General features: G+C 42.3%; 1 protein-coding gene across 2 annotated transcripts; it reads right to left on the bottom strand.

Moving 5' to 3' along the window:
- On the bottom strand, positions 1-26,900 carry GCNT1 (glucosaminyl (N-acetyl) transferase 1). 2 transcript variants are annotated; one of them, XM_074994745.1, is made up of 4 exons: positions 26,636-26,900; positions 12,009-12,067; positions 3,166-3,259; positions 1-2,586 (listed from the first exon to the last, which is right to left on the bottom strand). In XM_074994745.1, exon 4 carries the CDS (start codon positions 2,455-2,457, stop codon positions 1,168-1,170), a length of 1,290 nt encoding a protein of 429 aa, XP_074850846.1. In that variant the 5' UTR covers positions 2,458-2,586; positions 3,166-3,259; positions 12,009-12,067; positions 26,636-26,900; the 3' UTR covers positions 1-1,167. The 2 variants fall into 2 exon arrangements, with proteins under 2 accessions (XP_074850846.1, XP_074850845.1); XM_074994744.1 differs by lacking the exons at positions 3,166-3,259; positions 12,009-12,067.
- Between the last annotated feature and the right edge of the window lie 41 nt (positions 26,901-26,941).

Here is a 26,941-nt window from a genome sequence, read left to right on the forward strand (position 1 = left end):
TCTGGCTATTTAGAAAGTGTTTACATGTTGCGGGATACAAATGGGCAGATTTATGTACGTTCACTGTTCCAGAAAGATGAACCTACCAGCTCTGCCAGAATTGTAACATAAAAGAATCTCAATTCAATCTTCACAAGCTAGTTTAAAAAAAAAAAAAAAACCACTGCACACACGTGTAGAAAAGTGACATTATGCACAAAAATAAACTCATTATTAGATTTCTCTCTTAACAGGCACAGAATAATAAATTTCCCTGAGAAGATGGACACTGCAGATTTGCGCTCTAAATGTTGTTCTGAAATTAAAATGCTATTGTTAAACTTTATGTATCCCAGAATATATGTGGAATTATTCAAAAGTCTTAGCTTTGGCATGTTGGAAAAATCCTGTTTAACTGTTTTTTTAAGAATTCCTGATAGGTATTCCCTGAGATCCTTTTGCATCTACATACTTGATCAGTCTAACTTCTTCTCCAACCTTTGCATAAAAGTAATTTGAGTTTATTGAAAAAGGATTGTGTAATATATAAGATTAGGCTTTTCTTTTAAAAAAAAAAAAATCTTTTGATTCAATAGTAACAGAGATCCAAAAAAGGACACACAAAGTCTAATATTGCAATTTACACAAGAACAGCTGGACCTGCCAGAGAAGCTCTTTTGACCTCAAAAATGTATTTTGAGGCTTTGACCCCTTCCAGTAATGGAGTATGGGGTATGCAAATTTGTGAGGAAAAAATAGGAGAGACTGAATTGAAGATTGCATAAGTTTCCGACACTCATACCAAGGTGATGAGCAGGTCTGCTGATGGGAGGGATGCGGGGGAGGGGACGGACAAAGGGGGCAGATGCAGCAGTGGCCAGAGCTCCAGACTTCTTTGAAGTGCCTCGGCATGAAGCTCAGAGGAAGGACTAGTGGGCCCAGTACTGTGATTGAAGTGGCACTAAGGGCTGACTGCCCACAGCCCTGCCCCTTCCGTCCTTGGCTGCTCCCCTTACAGGGCACATAGCTGTCTCTCCCTCCCACTTTGCCCCATGGCCTGCAATGGCTGTTAGACCCACTGGTGATGAGTAAGATGCAACAGACTAGTCAATCACTACATACTCAGTATTTTATCTGCAGGGCAGTCTGATCAACACAAGCCAGTTGCACCAAACGCAACACAGCATTTTAATTTTTGTATTGATGTAAAGCTTTGTGTCTCAAATGTTCTTCCAAGCACTGAATTGCAAAGGGGTCAACATCAGTATCAAACTTGTTAGCAAATAAGTGGTGTTTCTGTAACATCCAGTTCAAGTCTCCTACTCCGAATACACACACAGAGCGCACATGAATTCCACTGCAGGGAGGATAGGGGGCACCTTTTGACATATCCCCTTCAAAGTAATGCCACTTCACAAACCTTGCCAGAGCATTCATGTCAGAAACATCATACTTGTCACTGGAAGAAACTGCCCCTGGAACTTCAGGAATTCTTTGAACAGTAGCCCACAAGTGTTCATCAGGGCTATAAGTGTCCTTAGCCCATTCAATAAATTCAAGGATTTTGCTATTTGTTAGCACATACTCTACAAATTTCCTACTAACTACAAAATAGGCACTCCCAGAGAAAATGGGCGTATTAAGAGGTGGTGGTTGTTTGTCTATTCCTGTGTTCTTTAGCATACCATCAACAATTTCATAATGTTTTTTCCAACGTATTTCTTTGCTGGAAGGCATTTTTTCAGTTTCCAAGCTATTTTCACCCTTTAGGGCTTTCAATTTCTCCACAATTTCTTGATTGGTCTTAATAGGAAAGTCCATGCCACAAAGATTTATCAAGTACTTCCATTTTGTATTTCTCCTGTGGAGATCTTTCATGCAGTTGAGGTCTGCCTGTACCCTACTCCATGAAGCATACACTACACTCTCCAATTGGCTGGCAATAATGACATTATTGAAACAGGACACAATTCCCTTAACCGCCGCCAGAAATGATTCTGGAGACTTTTTGTCAACATGAATACAGTAATAATTCTGAGGTGCATAAATTGATCTTAGAAGTCTATCAAGCATGTCTATTTTGTGATGTATCACTATTGAATATGCAATTGGAAATTCAGCTTCCTCTTTACTGAGAGGTTCCATGATATACTTTCGTGTCTTGATAAAAGAGGCACAATCTATTGTCAGATTTATATAATCAGTTGCTGTTAGTTTAAGGCGTTTCTTAAATGACACAGTTAACATCTCAAGCTTTACTTTTTCAATTTCTTCTATATCGCCATGCAGTATTTTAGAGCAGTTAATATTACTGGTAGGATCTTCACCAGTCAGCTCTAGATGTCTGTGATTCAAGAAGTCTGACTTTTGGTTATTATTTAGAACCAAAAAGGTTACTATAGTAAAAACCAACACAAGGAAGAACTTGAAGCTTAACATTTGACGAAGAATTTTTCTTCTCAGCATTTCAGACAACATCAGGGATCTTCTCTTGGCTCAGCAAGTTTTCTTTGTACTCATGATCTCAAACCCACTTCAGCAGCTTCACAGTCATCAATTCTCATTTCTCAAAAGCATGCATATGTGCTGGACGCTGGAGGAAAAGCCCTAAAAACAAAAAAGTTAAATAAGTTATTTCTAGAAGAACAGAATTGCAGCATAACATTTCAGCAATGGCTTTTTAAATCAAGGTTGATGTAAAAGTCTTTGCTTTAATAGTGAAAGGGTTAGTTAAAAGGAGTTTCGTGAAATCAATGAAAATGTAGGGAACAAGGTGGACAAAGCATAGAGACTTTTGAAAGTTTAGATAAAGTTTGAGTTTAAGAAAGTATTATACTTTATGACCAACTCTAGCACTGAAGCTATACCTTTGAATGTTCATTTCCTTATAATATCATCATCGTTTCTACTGCACAGTTGTAAGTGTGTCTATTCTCACATGGTTGACCTAAGATTACTTACATCCACTGAACCCTTTTTTAAAAAATATTGACATTTTAAAATGCAATAAGAAATTGTGGTGTGCAATATAGAGAAAGTGAAGTGTTAGTTGCTTAAAGTATCTTTAGTAATTATCCTAATCTGAATTTAATATGGACGCTTTTACACACATACCATTGAAGATTTTTAGTTATATTTTGTAAACTGAAATGGCTACAACTCATGTGCCGTGTCACTTCAACCTACCTGCACATTCACCACTCTGTTCTTGTTATACAGCCCTTTAAACATACTGAAGAATGAGCAGTGATACGACCCTAGAGATCCTTTCAGGAAATATCTGAAGAGGGGGAAATAATTTAGCATTACATGCTCATCTAGCTTTTAGAGAGTTCCTGAAGACATCCCTGTGGTTGACATGTTATTACTACTTTTGTGATCTATTTTTAAACAGGTATATAAATAGCACTTTTATGAAAGACAGCTTCAAGACAGCTTACTCAGTTGTTAGGAGGCTTGCTACTAGATAAGAATGGACTACAGAGTGTTGACAGAAAGGTAGTGTTGTCAGAAATACAAGAATAATATCTAGAGAAATTAGGACAACGACAGGATTTTGTAAGAAATACCCAATATGATAAGAATGAAATAAATGAAAATCTGAATTTGTTATGAATTCAAAGCAGTATGACATCTCATGTCTTTACATACAACGTACATTGTATGTCTATTAGCTCATAACTAACATACGTTAGCTCACCGAATGTATGTCCCCACTTCAACATTCTTCAATTAACTCTTCTGTAAACAATACATAATGAACAGTAGTGTATATAGATGGACAGTGTGGAGACACCTGCAGATACATGACTGCCCAGAAAAATCTGCTCAAAAAAAAAAATCTAGATCAACAGGTGATTTAAGACTGGCACTGATTTGTATTCACATATACATGGGGCGGGGGGAAATTTGGTCAAAACCTTAATTTTCCTTCTCTCTCCTCTCACTGCCTCGCTTTTCAGATTTACATGTAAACAATACTGAGACAGTATGAAAAGGGAAAATAATGCAAATCCAGTCAACAGTAGAGGTCTAAACAATAGTTGTATCTAATGTACCAAATAACCAATTCTACTTTTAAATATATAATATAATTAATTGTTGCTCATGCGCAGGGTTGCCAGATTCCATTTGTTTTCATCTGCATTTTTTGCCCGACCAGTATTACAAAAAAAGGGACATTCACGTAAAATAAGGGCATTTAAAATTTGAAGAAAAAGTTTTCATCTTCATGAGGGATCTTCACTTGGCCCAGCAAACTTTCTGTGTACTCATGATCTCAAACCCACACACAACATTGTGAGAGCTGTGTGCTCCCTCTGAACCTAATGAGAGCACCGCTACAGTTAGCAAAACTACCCCATCCCAGGAGATCCTCTTGATTACAACAATTTTAGGGCCCACTGAGATGAAGGAGGGCCACACACAAGCCTAGGTTTCCTCTCTCTGATGAAGATAAAGGAAGGGATGATGCTACGGGGGTAGGGGAGCCCATAATGTTCAGTGAGACTAGTTGTCAACATTTCAATCTGCAAATTAAAGTATTCAGGTTTATTAACTACTATTCTAGAGCAATCTGAGAGACAAAATCTCAATAGATGTAAGTACCACTAATAGAGGTGGTAAAGAAGATTTCTGCAAAGAACACTGGAACGTTCTTATTCCATGGAAAGGAACAGGGAACGATCAACTGATAATTACCTGTTCTGTTCACTCCTTCTGGGGAATCTGACTCTGGCTATTGTTGGAAGACAAGATACTGGGTGGAATATTGCTTTTTAAGCATTCAAGATTTTTGATCTCTTGCATTTCTGGGGTTCACCCCCACATGCTGACATTGCCTCTCATTCCTCAACTTCTTGGTGAGGAGTGGTTTACCTTGATCTGTTCTTGCCCTTCTTGCATGTTTTCCCCTCAGTACACCTGAGACACGAGAGTACCTGAGAAAAGCCAAGGGAGCACCAATGTAGGACTGTTTCATTGCTGTAGTGACTTCATGGTTCATGCAGGAGCCCAAGTTCTGGGACTGTCCCACTCCAGCCTAAAACACCAAGACGGAGAGTCCTAGATCTTGGTCCCCAGAGCAATCCCAGAAGTTTGCACACCAATTAAAAATCCCCAGAGCCCAAGCCAGCTGGTACAGGCAAGCCATAGGTGCCTAGCTGCTGTGCAAACAGCTGCTGTATAATAGCAAGCTACTGGGTAAACAGATATCAACTAGGAAAACAAGCCAATTACAGATTATGAGGCTAGTGTGGAAACTGGCAATGGGGAAAAAGAGAAAGGAAATTGGTGGTGGTGGTGGTGTGGGGGAGGAGTAATGTGATTTTTTTAATATGTATAAAGCTATTGTCCCACATAAAACTTTTCCTATTGAGAATTAGAGATCAAACTCACGTGTAGTTCTCTAACTTCCCCAATTACTGTGTAATTGTGGGAAAACTGTGTGCGTGTGCACGAATGCACACGCTCAAAGCCTAAGCACAAAGTCTACATTTAAGAATGTCAGTGAACTCATTTTCCAAAGTGCTGAATACACAGCATTCTCCACTGACGACAGCATTTTGATTCCTGCTTTTGTTTCTGGGACCTTTCTTATTCCATTTGGTTTTCCTTTACACCAGTGGTGTCCAATATTAACTGAAGGATCACCACACTTGTGGTTGTCATCCTTCCATATGTGCCACAGCCCCCTCCCTGCCAACAATGCCCTCCCCAAAGCTAGAGCCAGAGCAAGGCACCACCCTTGTGCAAACTGCCAGTGACTCATTAGATGGGTAACAGGCACGGCCTGAGTAGTTCTACTGATGTCAGTCTTGGTACTCAAGACAGATATTCAGTAGAACTACTCAGAAAGAAAAGTTGTAGCTTCCTTTAGTTCAAGTGGAGCAGAGGACTATGTTCTCCTACATAAGGCAAATCTACATGACAAAGATGCACTTTAAAATAGTTCAAATGCTCCAAATCAAGTTATTTCAGACTATTACTAAGACCTCTAAGTCCAGTCAAACACTGAAAATCATCTCTTTATTGGACATATGCAACTTAATGTAGTGCCTATTTTGAATTAACCACTCTGTGCGCAGAAAATGTATTTCAAAATAGCTAAGTGCTATTTTGAAATGCATTTGTGCGTAGCAGCATTATTCCAGAATAAGGCTGTTGTGTAGGCATACCTAGAATAGCATTGTGCAGGAGGAAAGGGATGTAAGTTGCTTTCAGTTGCAAGGAAGAAACAGCAGGGAAGGGAAGCATAGAGGTATGATCTGGTAGAGCTCACTTCTTCCTCCCTTATGTGGCTGGAAGCAGCTTGTCCTTTCCTGCCCAGTGTCAAAATGCACTTAACATCTCCAGGCTGCTACTGCCCAAGATAACCAATCCACCTCCTATGTCCTGGCTACAGCATATGCAAGAAAGGGTTAAGTGCTAAGGACGCACCAGGGCCCAGGGAACCTGCCTGCCGGGGCTTCAGTGAAACCAGCCAGAGAAGTAGGCAGCAGAGGAAGGCATCCTAGTGGGTAAGGAGGGCCCAGAGCTCGGAATAGGTGAAGAGAGTGCTAAGCCAATGCCCTGGGGACTGCTGCAAAGCCTGCAGGTTCAGGGTGCAAACATGCTGGATATTGCTGTCCCCCACTCTGCCGTGAACACACACATTACACAGAAAACTCCAGAGCTTAGGTGGGTGGGCAGAGAGGCTTCCCTAAGCCAGTGATGTGCAGAGCTTCACAACATGGAGGGCTTGGCTTTTCCTGGCCAGCACCCCACGCCAGAGGTTTTTGACCTTTCCTAGTGAACTGGCCCAACCAGAGACAGTGGGGGGAAGGAAGGAGCCAGCTGGCCAGGCTACTGGTGAGCTCAGTATTCCATTTAGGAGCTGGTTCTCCATGCAGCACTGGGAGTGGGACATAACCTTCTCAGAGGAATATGGAGGAGGACTAGGGATGGGGTTGGGTGAGTAGAAGGGACAGGGCAGAAAGAGGACAGCAAGAGGAATATTATATAAAAGGACATGTAACCATCTGCGGCCTGCCACCTGCCCACACTCACCAAGCACTGCAGCCAGTGCTAGCTAGAAACAGGACAGGGTCCTGCTGCCTGAGAGCTGACATGCAGTCATGGCTACGCTGACAGACTAGTATGGGGAACCACTGGCCCAATGCATTGCATTTTTGCCCCACCACCAGTCCTCAATGCCCACCTCCATTGTTGGCCACTGCCTACCCCACCACCACTACCCACTGCTGGTGGGCAGGTGGCTGGTGAGAAGGATCTTGGCAGCAGGACCTGCCAGTGTTATAGGAGCAGTGGTGATCTGTATGACCTGTATGTTTGTTACACCCTCCCCCACCACTTTGTCCACTCTCCCTCTTTGAATACCTGTGAAGTGGCTTGCCCCTTCCTCCTCCCTACTGGAATGTTTGTAGGATGAATGGGCTGCCTGAGCTGCTGGGAGAGCAGAAGAGCCTCCAGGTAGACAAGGCATCTGGGACTCTGATCAGTCACCAATCACTTGGTCAATGCACAGATATTGCCGGAGGTGGGATCTGACCAACCAGGCACAGCCAAGTCATCTCCAGCCACAGACCAGCTGGAGCATGTCCTTAAAAGGGGAAGGACCTATGTGCCTTGAGAGCCTGCTCACAACACTGCACCTCCCAGGAAGGCCTTTTGTCTCGACCACCTGGCCAGCGGTCCTCTGCATCACACTGCATCACGGCTTGAGAAGAGACTTACCTCCATTGCTAAGGTGGGAAACTGACCTTGAAGAATCTTGACATCTCCAGTGCAGTGTCTGTCCTGGAAGTGTGGGTATGTGGGTGTGGTCCTCCTCCCCCATTTCTTGAGCTTAGTTATCAGTATAATAAATGTGCTATTTTCTGCCAAACTCTGGTGGGCAGCTAGTCTTCCCGAAGCTTAGTAGCTGATTCAATTTCAAGTAACAGTCAGGAGTGGATTTTTTTTTCCTTTTTTGTGAGGGATGGGGGGGAAGCAAAATAGGGTCAATTTGCTAGTTTTTAAGAAAAAGTTGGGATGTCTGAAGACAGCCTTACATGTGGAACTGCACCTTTAAAAACAAGACATCTTGTCAACCTAATCAGTGGTAGCCACTATGGTCTGGTCTACACCCAACACTTGAATTGACCTACCTGCAACATTCATATGAACAACCATTAAGTAGTAGCTAGGTCAACTTTTGTCCCTGTGTAGACACCTAACTACCACCTTTTGAAGGGATGGGGGGAAAACAACTGCAGATTTGCTATATCAATTTAAGATGGAAGGGCTGCATTTGGATTATTGTGGGAAAATCTGAACGATGACAAACTGCAAAGCCCCTGTATTTGAGCACAGCTTTCACTAAAAATTGTTGTTTTATACTTGAATATAACTTGTTGGACTCAAACCATGGTTAAATTTTCATTTCTGAACTTGTTCATCTCCAGACAACTCAAACTTTCTGTACTTCAGTTTACTCATCTGTAAAATGAGTGGGAATTGTACACAGTGCCTGGAGTAGCTGAAGACCTTTAAATGGAAACCAAATTCTGATTGGGTTTATATTTAAGAACAGGTCAGATGTAGGTATGTCCACTCCATAGGACATATTTGGTACCCAAGCCTGAAAAGAATTTATACACAGACTGAAAATTACATTTTAGTCTAGCTTCCAGCAGCGCTTCTTCCACACACACAAAAAAAATGTTTCATATAGGGCCCCTTCACAATCTTGGAAAACAGGACAATAGACATCCCATTTACTCATTGGCCTGAGTTCTCCATTAATGGCTGATCATCAAGTATTGCAAACTATATTTGAAGTAAAAATTATCCTAATATTATAACCATAAGTGAGATTGGAAAAAAAAGTGTTTAAGATGTGAGATTTAGTATCATGCCATTCAATGTACCATAACTACTTCAGTCTCAGGATTATATCCATTCTCCCACTATAAAAACAAAAGCAAGTTTAACATTCAATAAAAAATACTTCACTAGCAGTTTTAAGTAAACTCAAAAGTCAACCAATATAATCTCAGAGGACTAGACAGGTCTGCTAAATTGAAGTTATGGGGCTAGATGTTAATTGTACAATAGCATTAGGGGGCTGTCCAGTGTTGGATCCAGGCACTAGGAATTACCAGATACCTGCCATCTGAGGTGATGTAGAACTAGAAACGACGACTCTACTTATCTCCCCCATTAAGACCCAAAGGCAGGGTGCATGGGGGGATTGCTGTTGGACTCAAAGGGTTCTTAGCTACTAGAATATTTTTTTTTGAACCCAGACAACTTAAAGCAACAGCATGCAGCCTAAGGGTTGCACTAGCTTGAACAAGAGTCCAAGCTCAAAATACAGGACAGCACAAGTGGCAAATTATTTAACAGTACCAGCCTTTTCCTTCCATTCTTCTGGAATGGAATCTGAGCCATAAATTTTAACAAAGATCACTTTTGAAACATTTTAGCCAATTAAAGTTTTTAATTCTCTTTCCTGCCAACTCACACATCTCACATTGATTATGCAGACCTGGACCTAACTTCACTTCTCTTACATCAGTTGTGGCCGAGTGTCAAGTTGAAGCTAGCATGTGACCTTACCTCATCCTGTAAGCCAGCCTAAATAAAGCAACAATACCCTCCATCCCACGTATGGGACAGGGCAATATGTGGGCGAGGGATGGCTCCTCCCGTCTCTACCAAGCCCTGTGGAGCCAGGATGGAGGCAGTAGCTGCAGGCCCACCCCAGGAGCCTGGGGGAAGCGACATGGCAGCTGCCCGTGCTCCCCTGTTTCCCCAAGGCTCAGCGACGTGACTCCCACCAGCAGCTGCACCTGCACAGCTGCTAGCGGGAAAGGTCAGCAGTGGAGGACACAAATACAGGACAATTAGGCCCTTTTAAAAAAATACAGGACTGTCCCACTTAATATGGTGCAGATGGTCACCCTAAGTCTACGACAGTTAGTTACTATACCAATTTCACCCAGGCTGCATCTACACTACAGCAGTCTTTTGAAAGAAGTTCTGCTGGAAGATCTCTTCCAGAAAAAAAAAAAACCCAAAAAAAACCCCAAACTTCTTTTGAAAGAGCACATCCACACACAAAAGTGGATAAAAAAAGAATAATCAATCCTCTCTTTCGATAGAGCGCATCCACACAGCCTCAGCTCTCTTGAAAGAATGGGCTGGGGATTGAAAAATCCAGCACCATGAGAACTGCTCTTTCGAGAAGGGCCCCAAGGCACTACACACTTTTTTTCCTGAAATAATCTTTCAGAAAAAGGTGCTCTCTCTCATCTGGGAGAAGCTGACGGCTGCCAGAAAGAGATGCGTTCTTTCGATTTCAGATCAAGAGTGCATGTAGTGTGTAGATGCTTTGCATTGTGTGTAGATGCTTTCGGAAAAGGCCCCCTTCATCCCCCCCCCCTTTTTTTTTTTTTAATTAAAAGGACTTGCTAGTGTAGATGCAACCCCAATGTGTGTGTCCAGGAACAGAAAAAACTTGTTATAATTTCACGGTACACCCAATATATATATCACCCAATCCCCTCCCCATGTGCCAGGCCCCCCAGCCCCACAACTCTAAACCAATCTCACTCCCCTCCTCCAGAACCAGGCACCCCCCCCCCCAGCTATAACCCAATCACCCTCCCCAACATCCATACCCCCCTCAGTTCCCCTTGACTCTAACTCAATGCTGGCAATGCACCAGAGCCACCAAATGCTTCTCCCACCAAGTGGTAGGGTGCAAGTGTAGAACAATGGAGCTTCTCTGAGGCATACTCAGTGCAAATTTGCAGCACACCAATGTGCCAAAGTGCACCAGTTGCAGATCACAGATATAGAACATTTATTTTCTAGAAGGGAAAAAAAAGATTCAAGTTGTAGCTACTAACGTGCAAACCACAGCAGCAATGTGTATGGCCAAAGAGAGGCTATGGTTAACACAACTCAGCATTTTCCGTTACACAACACAAATGGAAATGACCAGGAATTAAGTGTGACTTTAGAGAGATCAGTATTTCATTACATGTGAATGTATTCAGCTGCACAGATCTCTGTCTGTGTTAGGGAAATACAAATAGTCATAACCAGAAGTATATCACTTGCTACTGGGTCTAAATCTGTAACCCTGGTCCTATGAGATATGAGGGCTGATCACATGGGAGTCAGCTCATCTATGCTTAGGCCTGTCCCCTAGCATCCCACTACAGCACCAAGGGCCTTACATTTTCCTCAAGCTTAAAACTCGAGGAATTAAAATATAAATTTTGAAGGCTTTGTACCTATCAAGTTTTCAGTTTCATAATTTAAAGGAAACCCAACACATGACACTGTTATGGAAATAAAATGTATGGAAACACTGGTGGACCACCAGGTATACGTAACTGACAAATTGGGCTGACTAGGAACAATGCTGGTTTCATGGTTTCTTCCTTGCAACAAACTATAACAAAACTAGCACTACCTCCCTTCCACTTGGGATTTTGTGCACGCAGTGTTGGTCAGTATGGCCTGCTGAGGCTTAGGGAAGTGAGGTGGGAGTGGTTTTATCCATAGGAACTGGTGATTTTAGCTGATCTCACTCAGGAGGAGGGTAGCAAAGGCAGAGCACAGTTGCTGCTAGTGTCCTAAAGCTACCTGGGCCTGAATACTGCAAGCCTATGTACTGCAATGGTGCCTGAAGAAGTTATTGCTGAGTGTTGTGGGAACGCATCATACTGCAAAAAAAGAAATAAGACTGCCATCTCTCGAAGTCTTCAAAGAATTGCTTTGTACCTCTGATATTTACACTAAGCTCTTTCAGGAGGATTCAAAGTAAATTTCTGAGTACTAATTACTCCACATGGCTTCTCCTGCCTAACTCTTGATGGGACTGCAAAGCATATAGTGATATTCCCTCTCTCTCTCTCTCTCTCTCTCTCTCATCTTTTAGCACAAGTAAAATAATAAAGTCAAAGTTGTATCATTTTATTTTTAAGAGGCAGGAAGACACACTCTTGTAATGGAAAATTTACGCCTTCACTTACCCAAAATTTTTTTGCTTGCAGCAGCCTTAACCATAGTCCACTGGTGGGAAGTGGCTGGACTGCAGTGGAGTAAAAAACACGAAAGCTCAATGTATAGCCAGATCCCCTGCTCACCTTCCTGCACCCTTATTACCACCTCCGCTTCCCTGCTATGAACAGCAAAGGCCTATAACTTAAAGTCCTCAGAGACACTGAAGGAGTTATATGAGATATTGATGGAGTCTTTGCCAAGTGTGCCAAGCAACTTGCTGTAAAAGCAGCAATCAGGCAGCTCAGAACCAGCGTTCCCGCTAACATTTTCCATCCATGTGCAGGTTGAATCTTGTAACTTCGATACCACACGTAATGTGTAGGTGTGTGCTACACTACAAACAAATTTAGATAAAAATATATTTTTAAAACAGTTCATCAGTATAGAAGGAAAATTATCCCTTGTTGTAATCAGTGAGGTACACTGGTTAAGATGTTTATTTAATGTGACATCAAAAAGAAAGTTAACACTACCCTTGGAGTACATGTATTTTCTCATCTTAACAACTCAAACTAGTAAACATGCAAGATGTATATATTGAAAATAGCTATTCAAACAAAACAAAGTCATGACCATTAGGTACAAGCATAAAAATATGCACCAGAAGCCCAATTTAATAAGCTACTTTTAGCTTAGCATCTAAGCCACTTAAATCTTCAAAGCACAGCTGCTCTCCAAACATCAAGCACCTGCTAAAACACTAGCACATACAGATTTTCAGTTTACAAAACTCTTACATACATAGTAGTCACAAAAATCCATTTTTAAGATGCTAAACAAATCTATGAGACTACTAGAAAGTTATGCTCTCATTGCAATTACTACTACAATATCTTTGATATTACAGAAGAGAATGCGGCATTCACTCGAGCTTATACAAATTCTCTAGGATGTCAACTCAATTTGATTAATCCTGAAAGCACACAGAACAGTAAAAATACATTATAAAGCAACACAGACAGCAAAGAAAACCATAAATAAGGAACAACACTGAAAATACAAAGGGACGAATACAAATACAAAGGCTGATTTTACATGAGTGTGTAGGATCTATGCAAGAACAATAGAGATCTGTAGAAACAGGTACAGTTCTCTTGGTTTGAAACTTTTATATTGTGTACGTCACTAACTCAGCGTAGAAGTCCTAAAGCACATAAACACGGGCTTCAAAGAAGGTCTTCATCCTACAAAACATCTAGCACTATATGGAGCTTCCTACTTGTCAGTGGGAGTATGTGGAGCTTGATTTTGAGTTTAAGCTCTCAATGCAATCTAATCGGTACTCTTTAAAATCTATAATATAACCTCCTCAGAGCTCCAGGAAAAAAACTATTAACATCTATGTACAAAAGCAGACTAAATGCTATATGACACACACACGGGAAGTCAGATCCTGCATTAAGATCTGCTAATACAAAATCCTTTAGACCCTTGTATATCTCTGCCTCCCTCCAAATTAAATCTTCGCCCAGCTGCCTCCCTCCAAATTAAAATTTTAGCCCAGTCTAACATCTCACAGCTTGCAGATGTCCACCAGCTGTCAACTGAAACAGCATGACCAAAAGCAAACTCTTCTTCTTTCCCTGATGAAACTAGGTGAAAAATATTTTGATCTAGACTTGAGTCATTGTTTTGTATTTGTTCTATAATTCTAATGACGGAATATAGTGAGGGTGCCACATTCTTCCTTTTCCATGATATTTTTCCTGGTTTTCCATGATATTTTTCCTAGCCTATTTCACATCTTTGTATTTGTAACAACAGGGAATTGGTCATTAATTCTAGCTCCTCCTCTGAACCTCAGTTACCTCAATAAGAAGAGGGAAGATGTACTTGGACAGAGGTAGCTCTAGGACTTTACATCCTAGCTTGCTTCCCAGCTCACGGCTGCTCAGGGGACCCAGGAAACTGACCAGCCATGAGCTGGTCAGCTTCCTGGGTCCAGCAAATGGCGGGGAGCTGGGAACCAAGCGGCAGCCTGGTTCCCAGCTCCCTGCTTTTTGCGAGACCTGGAAAACTGACCAGCCATGCAACTTTTCCAGGTCCCACAAGTGGCTCCTCTCCACTCCTTGGTTAGTTTCCCTGCTCTGCAAGTGGAGGGAAGCTGGGACACAGGCCTACTGCCTGGTTCCCAGCTCTCCAGCACTCCGGGGACCAAGAAAGCACTCCTGTCAGGGGCAGCAAGAGTCAGGTTGCCACCCAAGAAGAGAGATTTCCCACTCCAGTCAGGGATGGCATTTGTGTTAACCTAAGACACGTGCAACTTGGTTGGGCATATGTAGAGGGTTTAACTGTATGAAAAACTATTATTTATATCCTCATTTACTCTAACTGAACTTCAAATATTTTGTCTAAATTGTTTTTGGACACAACAAAAATGTAATTGATTTTCATAAATATTTGATTCAGGAATTGGAAATCTTAGCTCCCTTTTGCCAATTATTTTTGGGTTAGATGATGTATTATTTATACTTTAAGTCAAAAATACTTAAATAATAACTGTCCGCCAAGACAACTTTCCTGTTGATCCTCAGGCAACTCCAAGATTCAAGCCCAAAAGAACTACTTTTCAGTTATGCATCCAAGATAGTTTATGGAATTCCTTGCTATAGATGTTCAATTGAGTGTTTCTTTAGTAGTAAGGGAAAATTAACAGGGTACATTTATTCCTAGCCTACATCCTATTTGGTCTTTAAAGAAAAAGACTACCAAGAATCCATGTGACCATGGGGGCTAAAGGCCTGTGCTCTACTACATAAGCTACTATACAGTTTTCTTCAAAGTGTTTTGAGTATGCTTCAGTACATATGGAAGGACCTGGCCTAATGTTGTCTGACTCTTGTCTGCATATTTTGAATTAGGTAGTGTCTCTGCTGTAAGATGAGCCTGTGTTTACAGGAAACCATACTGTAACCAGAAACTTCCTGTCAAGCTCTCTTTTTTTAAAAAAAAAATTGTAGCCTGAATCCCATAGGTGAGCCACAAACAGACTCTTCAGCTAACATGCTAACTGTTCACAAACAGCTAAAGTTCTGTACTTAAAACAAATCATGAACAAAAGCATTGTTCGGCAGTCCTCTTACCAGTGGCAGTTACCAGATTATATTCATTTAATATGTTGTTCCCAATGTGCCTATTTAAATAGCCAACACACTAGTAATTCAAATAAATTTTAATACAAAAAACTATTTTTGAAATCAATCTTATCTGCTAGGGCTAACCTCAGATAAACCTAACAGGACAACTAGCAAATGAAAGTTACAGTTTTACAGCTCCAAGGAAAGCGGAAAATAAAAAGTGGTGATTTGGAATATTTTTTTACTAACTGCTATAGAATTGATTCTAAAAATTACGTAGCATCTGTTTTCAAATATTAGGATTTTTTTCCAACATATAAGTGTTAAACACATAGCTTTGCATACTACATTTCCCATATCTAAAGTTCCTCTTGAAGTCTACCAGATATGAAATGTATAATTTCTCATTCTAAGAATAAGTTACTCTCAATCCGATTTCTCCTCCTCTAAGTACAGAAGCAAATGAAACTCCCATTAGCAAACTGCTATAGGCTGAACCTCTGTATGCCTGTATCCTTGGGATCTGACCAATGCCGAGTCAAAGAATTTACTGAACCATGAGAGGTCAATATTTTCTAGCACATTTACTGACACCTCCACTGCTTCATGGGCTCTTTGAAGATATTTAATGGTAATTAGAGATAAATAACAGCACAGAACACTGAGAACTAAGACTGGTAGCTGTAAAACTACCAGACTGCAGGAAACTTGGCCACACTCATGATAAGTAAGCATCCAGCTAACTATCATCACACTGGACCATGGATGTTGCTAGACCCAGAGAGTGCCACAGCCAGAAAAGTTCAGCCTGTACCTTAAAAATTGTCAGTTGAAAGAGTTGAGATTAGGATAACTTCAATCCTATTTTCATTTTGACACAGTAATTCCATTTTTTTAAATAAAAAGGAGTGTCAAAGAATCAAATTCCATTTCATTTCATTGCATTCTAGTAACTCAATGACTAAAAAATTAGCCCAGATATTCTGTAAAACAGACCATTGTATGTTTAGTTTCAGAAAGGCATTAACATGAGCATGCTGTTAAAATTTTTCAATGAACTTCTTACAACGTTTCCTCTTCAAATGTTATTTTATTTTTCTTTCAAGTGCGAACTTGTCTAGCCTAGTTATACTCAGACCTCAGTGGTTCAGGAGCCAAATTAGCAATCAACATTGTCCAAAGAACCAGGGTAGTGTGGATTCATTGTTACATTTACTACTCATATTTAAATGGTCTGACAGGGGAAATATTTAGTCTATAAAATATTTTCCACAGCAAATAAGTTAATAACTCAGTGCAACCGGCTAACTTAACGGGTTCACAACACAGTAAAAAAGCACCCAGGGTTTTAATATCATGATGCACAGGTGTATGCTAAAGAGCCATTTGTGCCTCACAAATTGCAGTCTGACCATTGCTGGTCTAGCCCTCAGCACAGGACAATACAGCCTCAATTCTGGTTATGGGCTGTAAGCACCACCTCAAGACACTAATTACTACAGTAATTGGGAAACTATGGGGAGATGTTTCAATGTTTTATTGGATTAACTTTTAAGTTACACTATACATTTTTCATTACTGCAGCTATCAGTGAGACTCCACCGCGGCTATCGCGGCTATGCCAAAAGGGATAAAATACAAGCAGTCTATATATTGCTTCATCTGATCCTGATCCTGTCAGAACAGGTCTAGACCTCACAAAGTCTAAAGTGCATTTACCAATACCTGCCTGTGTAGCTGCACAAACTGTAGAAAGGGGATTTTTTTCCTCCTTCTAAAAGAATGCTAAGATTCCTAACGTAGGTGCCTCCAACTTTAATTACAGTAATGCTAAAAATTGCAACTGTCATACACAAATCCAGCTCCTTACACTCAGAGGTTAAGAGTACATAGAACAGCTTCTTTAAATTAACATTACCCTCACTCAACGCCCAAAAATCTAGATTCTTATACTGTGCTTACCAAAGTATCTGGAATGAAACCCTGGCTTCATTAAAACAAATGGGACTTGTTGTCATTGACTTCAGTACAGTCAGGATCTCACTCCCATCTGCAAGACAGTTGCTTGTCCCAGTCACAGACCAGAGGATTCATAGGTTCAAATCCCTGTCTCAGGTGAATGCCGAAATTCAGATGTGGGCAAGTCCAGCATGCAAGGCACTCTGAAGTGCAGAGCAGACAGCCGCTGCTTTAAGCGACTTCCTGCCACATGTAGCTCTCTGCTCCAGATGCTGGGAGGGATGGGGAGGCTTCACGCACAGCTCCCGCCTTTTGCAAAATTTCTCAGCTCCCATTGGCCAATTACAATTTCCAGACAATAGAAGCTGAGAGATTTTTGATGGTGGGTTGGGCAGTGCACAAAGTTTCCCCCTCCTCTGTGTCTCTGGAATGGAGAGCTAGGTGGAAAAGGGAGCAATTTAAATCATTCTGGAGATGTGGTAGGCAGAGAGCCTCTCTCAGGGCCTGGTGGGGCTGCTGGCTTGGAGTCGACCAGGTGAGTCTCATGACCAGACTGCCTCCAACACTCCAATCCCTCTCTTCCACCAGCCCCACGTAACCAAACCCTCTGCCCTTCCTCCTGCACCCATACCCCCTCTCTGACTCTGCACCCCAGACCACTGCCCCAGGTCTTAACCATCTCCTTCACCCAAACTCCCTCCAAGACCTTACACTTCCTCCTGCACCCCAATCCCTTACTCCAAGCACCCTTCTGCACCCAGCCTTCATCCTGGACCTGGCACCCCCTCCATTAATATCAAGGAAGAGTGCAGTCCTTGACTGCTTTCCAGATTCATGGATTCTTCTCCTCTTCTCCCTCTCCCAGCCCTGACACATCAAAGATTATTGCCTACCCCTGCCTTAACCACTAGGCTATTAGGTATACTGAAGAGTATGGTACCTAGGGCATCACCACCCACCATGTTACCTGCCTAATTTCTTTTATTTTAAAGAAGATTAAGCTGCTCTAGAATTGGAATGAAATGTCATTTTTGATTTGCTGTAAGTGCCCAAATATTTCAGTTCAACCCTAACCACCTTTTTCCCCCCCACTGTGACTTTTCAGACTGCCAGCAAACTAAATAAATCAGTTATTCATACAGGTCTATCATCCACAGTGATCAGTGGAAGATACAGTAAACCCTTGATTTAACAGACCCTGATATAATGGACTTCAGAAATAATGGCTGCTGTCTGCCAGCCCACCCACTCCCTCCCCCCCATATAAATGCTGGAGACTCACCAGAGCCACCACTGGGGCTGGAGGAGCTGCCAGAGCAGCTGGGGACACCCGGGCCAAGAGGAGCTGGGGGGGCGGGGGAGCAGGGGCTGCAGGGCACAGGAGCTCTCTTCCCCCAGCCCTGTGTGCGTGGAGCATGTTGGCACCTGGCCACCGCTGTCTGCAACGGTGCTAAGTAGCACCCATTGTGTCAAAGGCGGCTATCCACTGGCAGGCTGGGGGAGGCCACGTTCTATCATCGTGAGGGTGGCTCAGACCTAGGGGGGTGGGAGAAGCCGCAGCACTGAGAGCTGCAGAAGGTGGAAGGAGACAGGCCAACATTCAGCATCTCTCCTGGTAATTGGGAGAGGGGGATGGAAGTGTGAGAGGAAGAATGGGGTAGGGGGGTGGGCAGGGTAGAGGACAGGAGTGAGTATGGTCTGGGACTGTCAGTGACCATCATACAGCATAACCATTCGGACATAAAGGACTTTCGGCATTAGCAGACACCCCTTCCCCTCATTCGTCTGTTAAAGCAAGGGTTTACTGTACTTTAAACAAAGTGTCAGAAACAGAAGTCTTATTTACATAATGAGAAAATAGTTCTTTGGAAAAAAACAGAAAACAGCCGTTTTTGATGGTGGGTGGGGCAGTGCAGTCACTAGTATTTCATGTAACCTAGCAGTCACAAAATATTTCTTTGAGCACATGATCAAGGGGCTATGTTAGCCCATTCTTAACTTCCAGAGGCAAACCACACTTAAACAAAAATATGAAAACTTCCAGTTCTATCTATATTGTAAACTGTGCTTGCCTTACTACTTATGCCTCCTGACAAGCATTTGCAGCTCATTTGCATATACTTCAGTGAAGAATGCCTCAAGCCTGACCAAAAAATATGAACAATTATGATTAAAAGAAAATTTTACAAAATCTTATTGTCAGCAAATCAAACTTTTCCAGCATAGTATTTACATGGTTTATAAAGCTCTATCTAGCTGATTGGATGCTGTGGGCATTCTGAAAGGCTCTGTATTCTGTTGAAGGGCAGGGAGATGCTTTTATCTTCTTTTAATTGCTCCACTTTTACTTTTGTTTATAAAAGGTTCCCATTTAGTACCCTTATCCTATTTTTAACATGATATGGACTAAGCATGTTAAGGTTTTCTGTAGCTGAGTAATGCTAATGAGCATCTGATAAAGTACATCAATGCTGGGTATCGCCATGTTGAACTCCTGCATAATTACCTCTCTTATAGCTTCTCTCAGCAGCAGTAGTCCTAGGAAATCACATTTAATCAGTTCACATGTTGCAATTGCAATAGAGCATATGTATTTGAGGGAGGTAAGTGGCAAGAGAAAGATTTTAGAAACTTTAAAGAAGCAAAATCCTCCACAGTGGTGAAATATTTAAGTAATTGAATTTTGCTATAGCACAGCAGTGTAAATGCAGCAGAGTGACTTTTACTTTCACTTTGCTCAGACTGGTAACCATTTATATTCACAAGTTTCGGAGGGGTAGCCGAGTTAGACTGTATCTTCAAAAACGACAAGACCACCTGTGGCAACTAACAGACCAACAGAGATTTTGGAGCATAAGCTTTTGTGGGCATAGACTGGCTTCATCAGATGCCTGAGTAGGGGGTTTCAGAGTTGGGTTTAAATATATCAACTTATGCAAAAGAGGGAGTCTCAGTCAAGGAGAGGGCCAAAGTTGACAAGGTCTGTTCAGTCATGTAGGATGTGGTCCATTATCAGCAGGTAATGTGGAGGTGTGAACATCAAGAGAGGAAAAACTGCTTTTTTTAATTGGCCAGTCTCCCAGTCTCTGTTCAATCCTCAATTGAAGGTGTCAAATTTGGAAATCAATTGCAGCTCTGTGGTTTCTCTTTGGAGTCTGTTTTTGAAGTTCTTTTGTTGCGAGACTGCTACTTTTAAATCTGTTACTGAGTGTCAAGGGAGAATGAAGTGTTCTCCTACAGGTTTTTGTATGTTACTATTCCTGATGTGTGATTTGTGTATTCACAAGTCTCAAGGAGGGTGAGCCTGTTAGCCTGAATCTGTTAAAATGATAATGAATCCAGTAGCACTTTAGAGATTAACAGATTTATTAGGTCATAAGCTTTTGTAGGTAAAACCCACTTCACCAGAAGGAATGGAGCGGAAGTAGAGAGGCAGGTATAAGATGTTAAAAACACCTGCAAAAATTACGGTTCTCAATCAGGTGAGTGTGGCCATTCAATGCAGCTTATACAGAAATGTGAATATTCATGGAGGGAAGTTGCCTCTGATGAAGCTTATGCCCTAATAAATCTGTTAGTCTCTAAGGAACTACTGGACTCCTTGTTATTTTTATTTACAGTTAGTCCCTCTGAGCAGTTCACACTCAAGTTAGTGCCTGGTGTAAAAACAGAAGGTTTTGGCCTGTCATCTTTGTCTTATCTTCACGCAGGTAAGGGAGCCTGGGAAAATTCTGAGATGTGCTCAGCCTCAGGGAAAGGAGTGTTACATACAATACAACTAGAAGTGCCTCAACCAACTGAATCCTGTCACTGATGATAGATTCTTTCTGGAGCCTCCTTATGTGAAGGACTGACAACTGAGGACAGTAGAGAGGTTAAAACAAGTTGTGAACCTTCCAGGGCACTGGGGACTTTCAAAGAGAACAGAAAATTAAGCAGTCATATACATATATGCAAAATATTTACCTTTCAACATTTTTTAATCTTGGCTATGTTTTTCCCCCATTTCATAGACGCAGAAGGGGGTCTACCTTCTTTTAGAAAGAGGAGATGTTTCAACTCTTGCTAAATATCCAACAGGTACAGTGCTAAGACACAAATATTAATTTATATACATCTTCTAGACACACATCTAAAAGCTTTAAGTGCAGATGAGAAAGAATTTGGGCAAATACCATATAAACCATGTTAAAAGCCTGCACTGTAGACTTATCTATGATGTTGCACCCCATATTTGTATGAATTCGGTGTCAACACTTGGGAAAGCCTTGCCAAGGACTATCCCCAGTGGAGAGCAGTAATCTGTGAGGGGGTGGAGCAATTTGAGAGGTCCTGCTGCAATGCAGAGGAGGAGAGACAGAGAAGAAGAGTGTGGCAAAAACTGCCCCGCACCTCTCCAAAAGCTACCAACACCTGCCCCTTCTGTAGTAAGACTTGCAGCTCCAGATCAGGCTAGTCAGCCACCAACAGACTCACAAATAGGAGGATTACATGGAGACATCCTACTCATTATCCAGTGACTCTCAAATGAAACTGCGTGTATAAATATATGTAACTGGAAAATGCTTTATGCAAAATACATCTAGTAAGGTATCATATGCAAGTATAATCTGCTGAATGCGTATATTCTATTTGTGTGCACATGCTATTCGTGTATTTCATGTTAGAAATATGAACTATAGACTTGTTTACTAGGCTTGCTAAGTGAGGGCAATCAAGCAACTTAATGGCCCAGTAACTCAGGACAATGATCTCTGAAAAGTCTTGTTTCTCCTGTAAGCCTGGAGTATGGCTGGTCCTGCCAAGACATGTGGCCACCCTATGCTGGAACCCCTTTTGAATGCTTTATTTTCCTACAGGAAATGTAGAAAAATTTAAACTGAACCCAAAAGGATTGCCGCCTTTCGCAAAAGGGGTATAAAGGTGGGAAACCAAATAATAGGGACAACTGTTAGAGTGAGAACATACTTGCTTACCACTCAAGATGACTGCTGGAAACAAAGACTGAACATGGGAAAGGACCAGGTACAAGTTGGGAGGCTTCTGGTTTGAGAGAAAAGATTCAGAACTAATCTTAGGGTGAGAAAGTGCATGCAACAAGTTTTAGAAGATTAGGCTTAACTCACATGCTACTTTATTTCTGTTAATAGTTCACTTTAGTCTGTTTGCTATCACTTGCAACCACTGAAGACTAACTTTTTATAATCAGCCACTTTTGTTTATTAATATATACAGGGTAAATAATTGTTACCTGAGTGGTCACATAACTGCAAATTGTCTCTTTAGGTTTACCAGTACAACAGAGCTTGAAGAAAATATGTTCCTCCTTAGATCAAACCTACTTCTGTCCTTTGTTTCCTTTCCACCCTTTGTGTTTCCTTGTTTATGGGAACTCTGAATTCCTACTGCCTGTTCCAGAGACTAAGATGTAATGACTCTTTTTAAGAAAGCTTGAAAAAAATGCCTATTTTCACTACACAAAATGAAAATGACAGCCCAAATTACATAATATGGAAATATGCTAATATGAAAATGGAATATTTTTTATGATTAATTTCTCTTTCCATTGTGTATGTTGTGCCATTTGTTCAAAGTAAACAGCACAAATTGATTTTAACCTGACAGGATTTGAGTATTTATTGTACAGCTCATTATTTTAAAAAAAAAAACAGGCTGAAACATTTACTAGAATCTCCTGTAAAATTGTTTTTGCTACTTTTAGCATTACATCCTGAAGTACATGCTTCAGAAGTGACTGGATAGATGGTAAAGCACATAGCTGTTATTCCTGACTAAGGAAACGTAATCCATTTCTGTGATGAAAAAGTTTTAAATTACTGATTGAGACCAAGACATGTCATTATATGGAAGTATTATTGCTTGTTTACAAACACTATGCTGAGCACTTTCTAGTTTTAAGTTCTAAAACTTAACCCCCCACCCCCGGCCACCCATGCAGTAAAGATTTTACCAATCCTGAAGCAGAGCAATGACACAGAGGCCCAGAAATTAAGGACATGTCTACGCTACAGGTGCAACAGTAGTACCGCTGGAGCTATGTGAGTACAGTGTAAATACTAGATCAAAAAAGTTTTTTCCACAGATGCAACTAATTCACCATCCCAAGCAGCAGGACCTAGGTCAACAAAAGAATTCATTCATTATCTAGCTGTATCCATACCTGGGATTAGATCAGTTTATCTGCAACGCTCAGGGCTTGAATTTTTCACATCCCTAGGCAACACAGCTAGACTGATCTAAACTTTAAGTGCAGACCACACCTAAAATCAGACAAGCTATTACTGATTAACTTTAAAAGCAAGTCCCTCAACAACTGCAAGTGTAAAAATGAGGTAGCACTACCAGTACTCTACCTTAAATTTAAGAGATTAGTTCAGTAACGAGCAACCGAGACTACAGAGTGGCCCCCCTGCATCTCAGTGAGCCTCAAAACTGTCCCACCCAAGACAGTCTCACTGGATAGGGTAGCTTCGCTAACTGTGCTTGCATAGCTTAAAATTTGTGGGTGTGCCAACTGATCCACAGCTGCACTTTGACTGGATGCAGATAGAATGCATGGCTCTCAGAGTCAATGCTGAGTGAAATCAGAACCCAACTCACTCGCTTTATGTATGTCACTTTAGCAATACTGGTAGGAAAAAAGCTACAGAAACTAGGGGAATCTGGCAACCCTGTGCATGGGCAATGGTTAAAAAAAGTCTCACAGGCCACAAAGAAATTCAATAGACCAGAGGCTGTGCACCACCTGATTAGTCCGTGTCTGTACATACAGGAAAAAGGAAACAAACAGTAGTGTTACATTTTTCCCCCAAATCTACAGCGTTGTAAAAACAAAACAATACTTCTTTCTTGATAAGCCACCTCCATTAGTTTGTTACCGGGAACTTGCCCTTTCCAATTACCACAAAACAGGGAGGTGACCACAAAGGAATGACAATCCCCAGAAGTGAAGAAACAGAATAGGACCCCACAGAAAATATTTATTTTTAACTCTTACTGTATATTTGAGTGCATTTTGGAGGGGTGTTGGGGGCAGGGTGTGGAGAACACACATGGGGAACCCTTGTTAAGATTAGAAATGGCCCCACTCTCCAGGAACCCTCTGCATCAAAGGGAGAAAAACCCAGAGGCTCATTTAAATCAAACAGAGCAGTGTTTCCCAAAGTGTGGTTGGTATGTGTACCACGGATCATACTGGAAAGGATCTCAAGGGGTATGCGGCAGAAAATAAACTACTAAAAATCATGAGATAAGCACTGGGAGAGGGGGGTACGCTGATAAGGCCGAAGTCCCAAAAGGGGTATGCAAACATATTAAGTTTGGGAAACACTGAAATAGAGGGAGGATTTCATCTCAGCTCTCTGAGCAAGCTATTTCGCAACTCCTCATCACATACAGGCATGATTCCAATTCTAATCGCACAAATCATGCAACAAGGACAATACTGTATATATCTTGCTTTTTAAAAAGGCACTGTGTTACTAATTTGATACTCTAAAGGGGGCATTTTGGATGCAAACCGGTCACCAACTTGTATTAGTACAGTATGTAACCAGAGCATCAAGCTGGCAAGCTAACTGCATCACAGACAGAAACAAAATTTCTGAGTGAACCACAGATCTTCTTTGGTAAATCCTAATCAACATTAGGAAACTAGCCTGGTGCCAAAAAACGGTTAACCAAGAAACTGCTTGAAGTGATTCTAAGAAAAAAGTTTGCCTAACTGCTAACATTAATAAACCTCTTTTCATCATATTACAGAAAACATGACAAACCTTACCACCATAATAGAAAATCTGTAGAACTTTCCCACCATTGATTGATCTGATGAAGTGGGTCTGTCGCAGGAAAGCTCGTCACCAAATAAATCATTTTATTAGTCTTTAAAGCACTACATGTCTGCTGCTTTGTTTTCTTGGAGTACAGACTAACACGGCTACCTCTCTGTTACTTTCCCACCATTGCCAACACAGGTTCAATTTCTCTAATATTTATAATACCAGAAGTGTAGGGTCCAGACACAACATTACTTCAAATGCTGATAACAAATAGCATTCAACTCTGCATAAGGCACATTTAATTAACACAGTGATTAAAAACTGGTGGCATGTTGATGCCAGGTCTTCTAACATTCCTAGCACCAGTGGAGCTTATTGGTGTTAGCAACTCTGAGAAATATTTAAAAGACATATTTACAAATATAGTTAAGCTGCTAAGACTTAGTTGTGGATTGAACTCAGGACCTTTCAGGCTGAGGCTATGAACCTCTATCACAATGGTGGGCAACCTGAAGCTGCATGCGGCCCATCAGAGTTCAATGGGTAGCCGGAGACATTCTGTTTACCGCTGCACACATGCAGGTTTGCCAGATTATGCTATTTTCTATCCACTTAGGATTCCCCACCCCCTTCTGGTATTACTGAAGTGACAATGCACTTAAAACAAGGGTATGTGTCAGGCACTGTGTGCTGATTGCACACAACACTGTTAGATGCCGTCCACTCCCTCTGCATCCTGTTAAGTGCTACTATGGTTCAGTAGGCACACCCTGCAAATTCTAGGCAGGCAAGCGCAATCAGCAAAACTCCCCAACTCCAGGAAGCTGTCTTAGTTACAACAATCTTGAGGCCCAAGGATATGAAGAAGAGCCAGTCTGTCAGCCCAATCACTAACCTAGGTTGCCCGTCACTGCTGCACCACATCAGCTAAAAGGCAAATGCCACTTTGTTAAGTGTGTAAAGCGGAGTTTAATCTCTATCTCAAAGCCTCTAAGGTAAACACAGTTCTCTGGCACAATACTGGTTCAGCGCAGCCTATGACGACAGAGACTATGTTATATATGACAGTAAACTATGGAGCAGCAGCAGATGCAGTTGAAACCACAGCATAATACCTTAGTTGTAAACATAACCAAGCAGGAGCCATATTCAGCACAAGTTCGTGAAAGTGATGCTATTCTCCATTCTTGTGCTACTCAAGGCAAGTCCACAGTACAGCTCTTATCCGGACTGTCAACGTATGCTAGGGTGAAACTTCCTGGGGCCGGGGGGAACACCGCCATAGCGGGGAAAGCCCCGGCACAGACACAGTTGTAACAGCACAAATGTGCTTCTGCGGAACGAGCTTCTTTAGAGCAGGATATCAGTATAAGACAGACAAACACATGCCCTGTTCACCCGCACACGCTGTCCCTACGCCAGGCAGCCCGCGGGCACACAGCCCTACAGCGGCCACCTCTGGGCGGACCAAACCACACCCCACTTCTTCCAGCCCGTCCCCACCGCAGGGCGTCCCACAGCCTGGGCTGATCCAGCGCCCTGGGGATCCAGCTTGTAAGCAAGGCCCTTCCTGCGCCGCTGCTGCGGGGCCCCGGCTCAGCCGCCCCCAACCCCCGCGCGGGAGGCGCCGCCAGCGCTCCGGGCAGCACAGCCTGCCTAGCTCCCGCGCCGCCGCCCACGAGGTCCCTCTCCCATACCCGCGATCCCGCAGATAACGGGCCAGGTCGCCGGCGGCAGCGAGCGCCCCGCGCCCGCACTCACCGGTGGGGACGCCCAGCTCCTCAGAGCCTCTGCCGAAGCCCCTCACCACCTCCCCGCGGCAGCGATAGGGCAGGTGCCACATGGCCGCAATAGGTGCGGAGCCGATAGGGACGGGGAGGGCTCACTCGCCAACAGCCCCCGGGCAACGGTTCCCGCGCGAGCCGCTGCTGAGCGCCGCCTGCTCGCAGCGCGAGGAGCCGGCTTTACCCACGGGCGCCGGTGTCGAAGGGGCGGGCAAGGGGCGGCGGCGGCGGCCGCCATGGAATGTTCCAGTTCTGGGGGAGTCACCTCTCCCCCCACTCCCGT

This window comes from Carettochelys insculpta, chromosome 5, assembly GCF_033958435.1.
Source record: "Carettochelys insculpta isolate YL-2023 chromosome 5, ASM3395843v1, whole genome shotgun sequence".
Classification (NCBI taxonomy): domain Eukaryota; kingdom Metazoa; phylum Chordata; order Testudines; family Carettochelyidae; genus Carettochelys; species Carettochelys insculpta.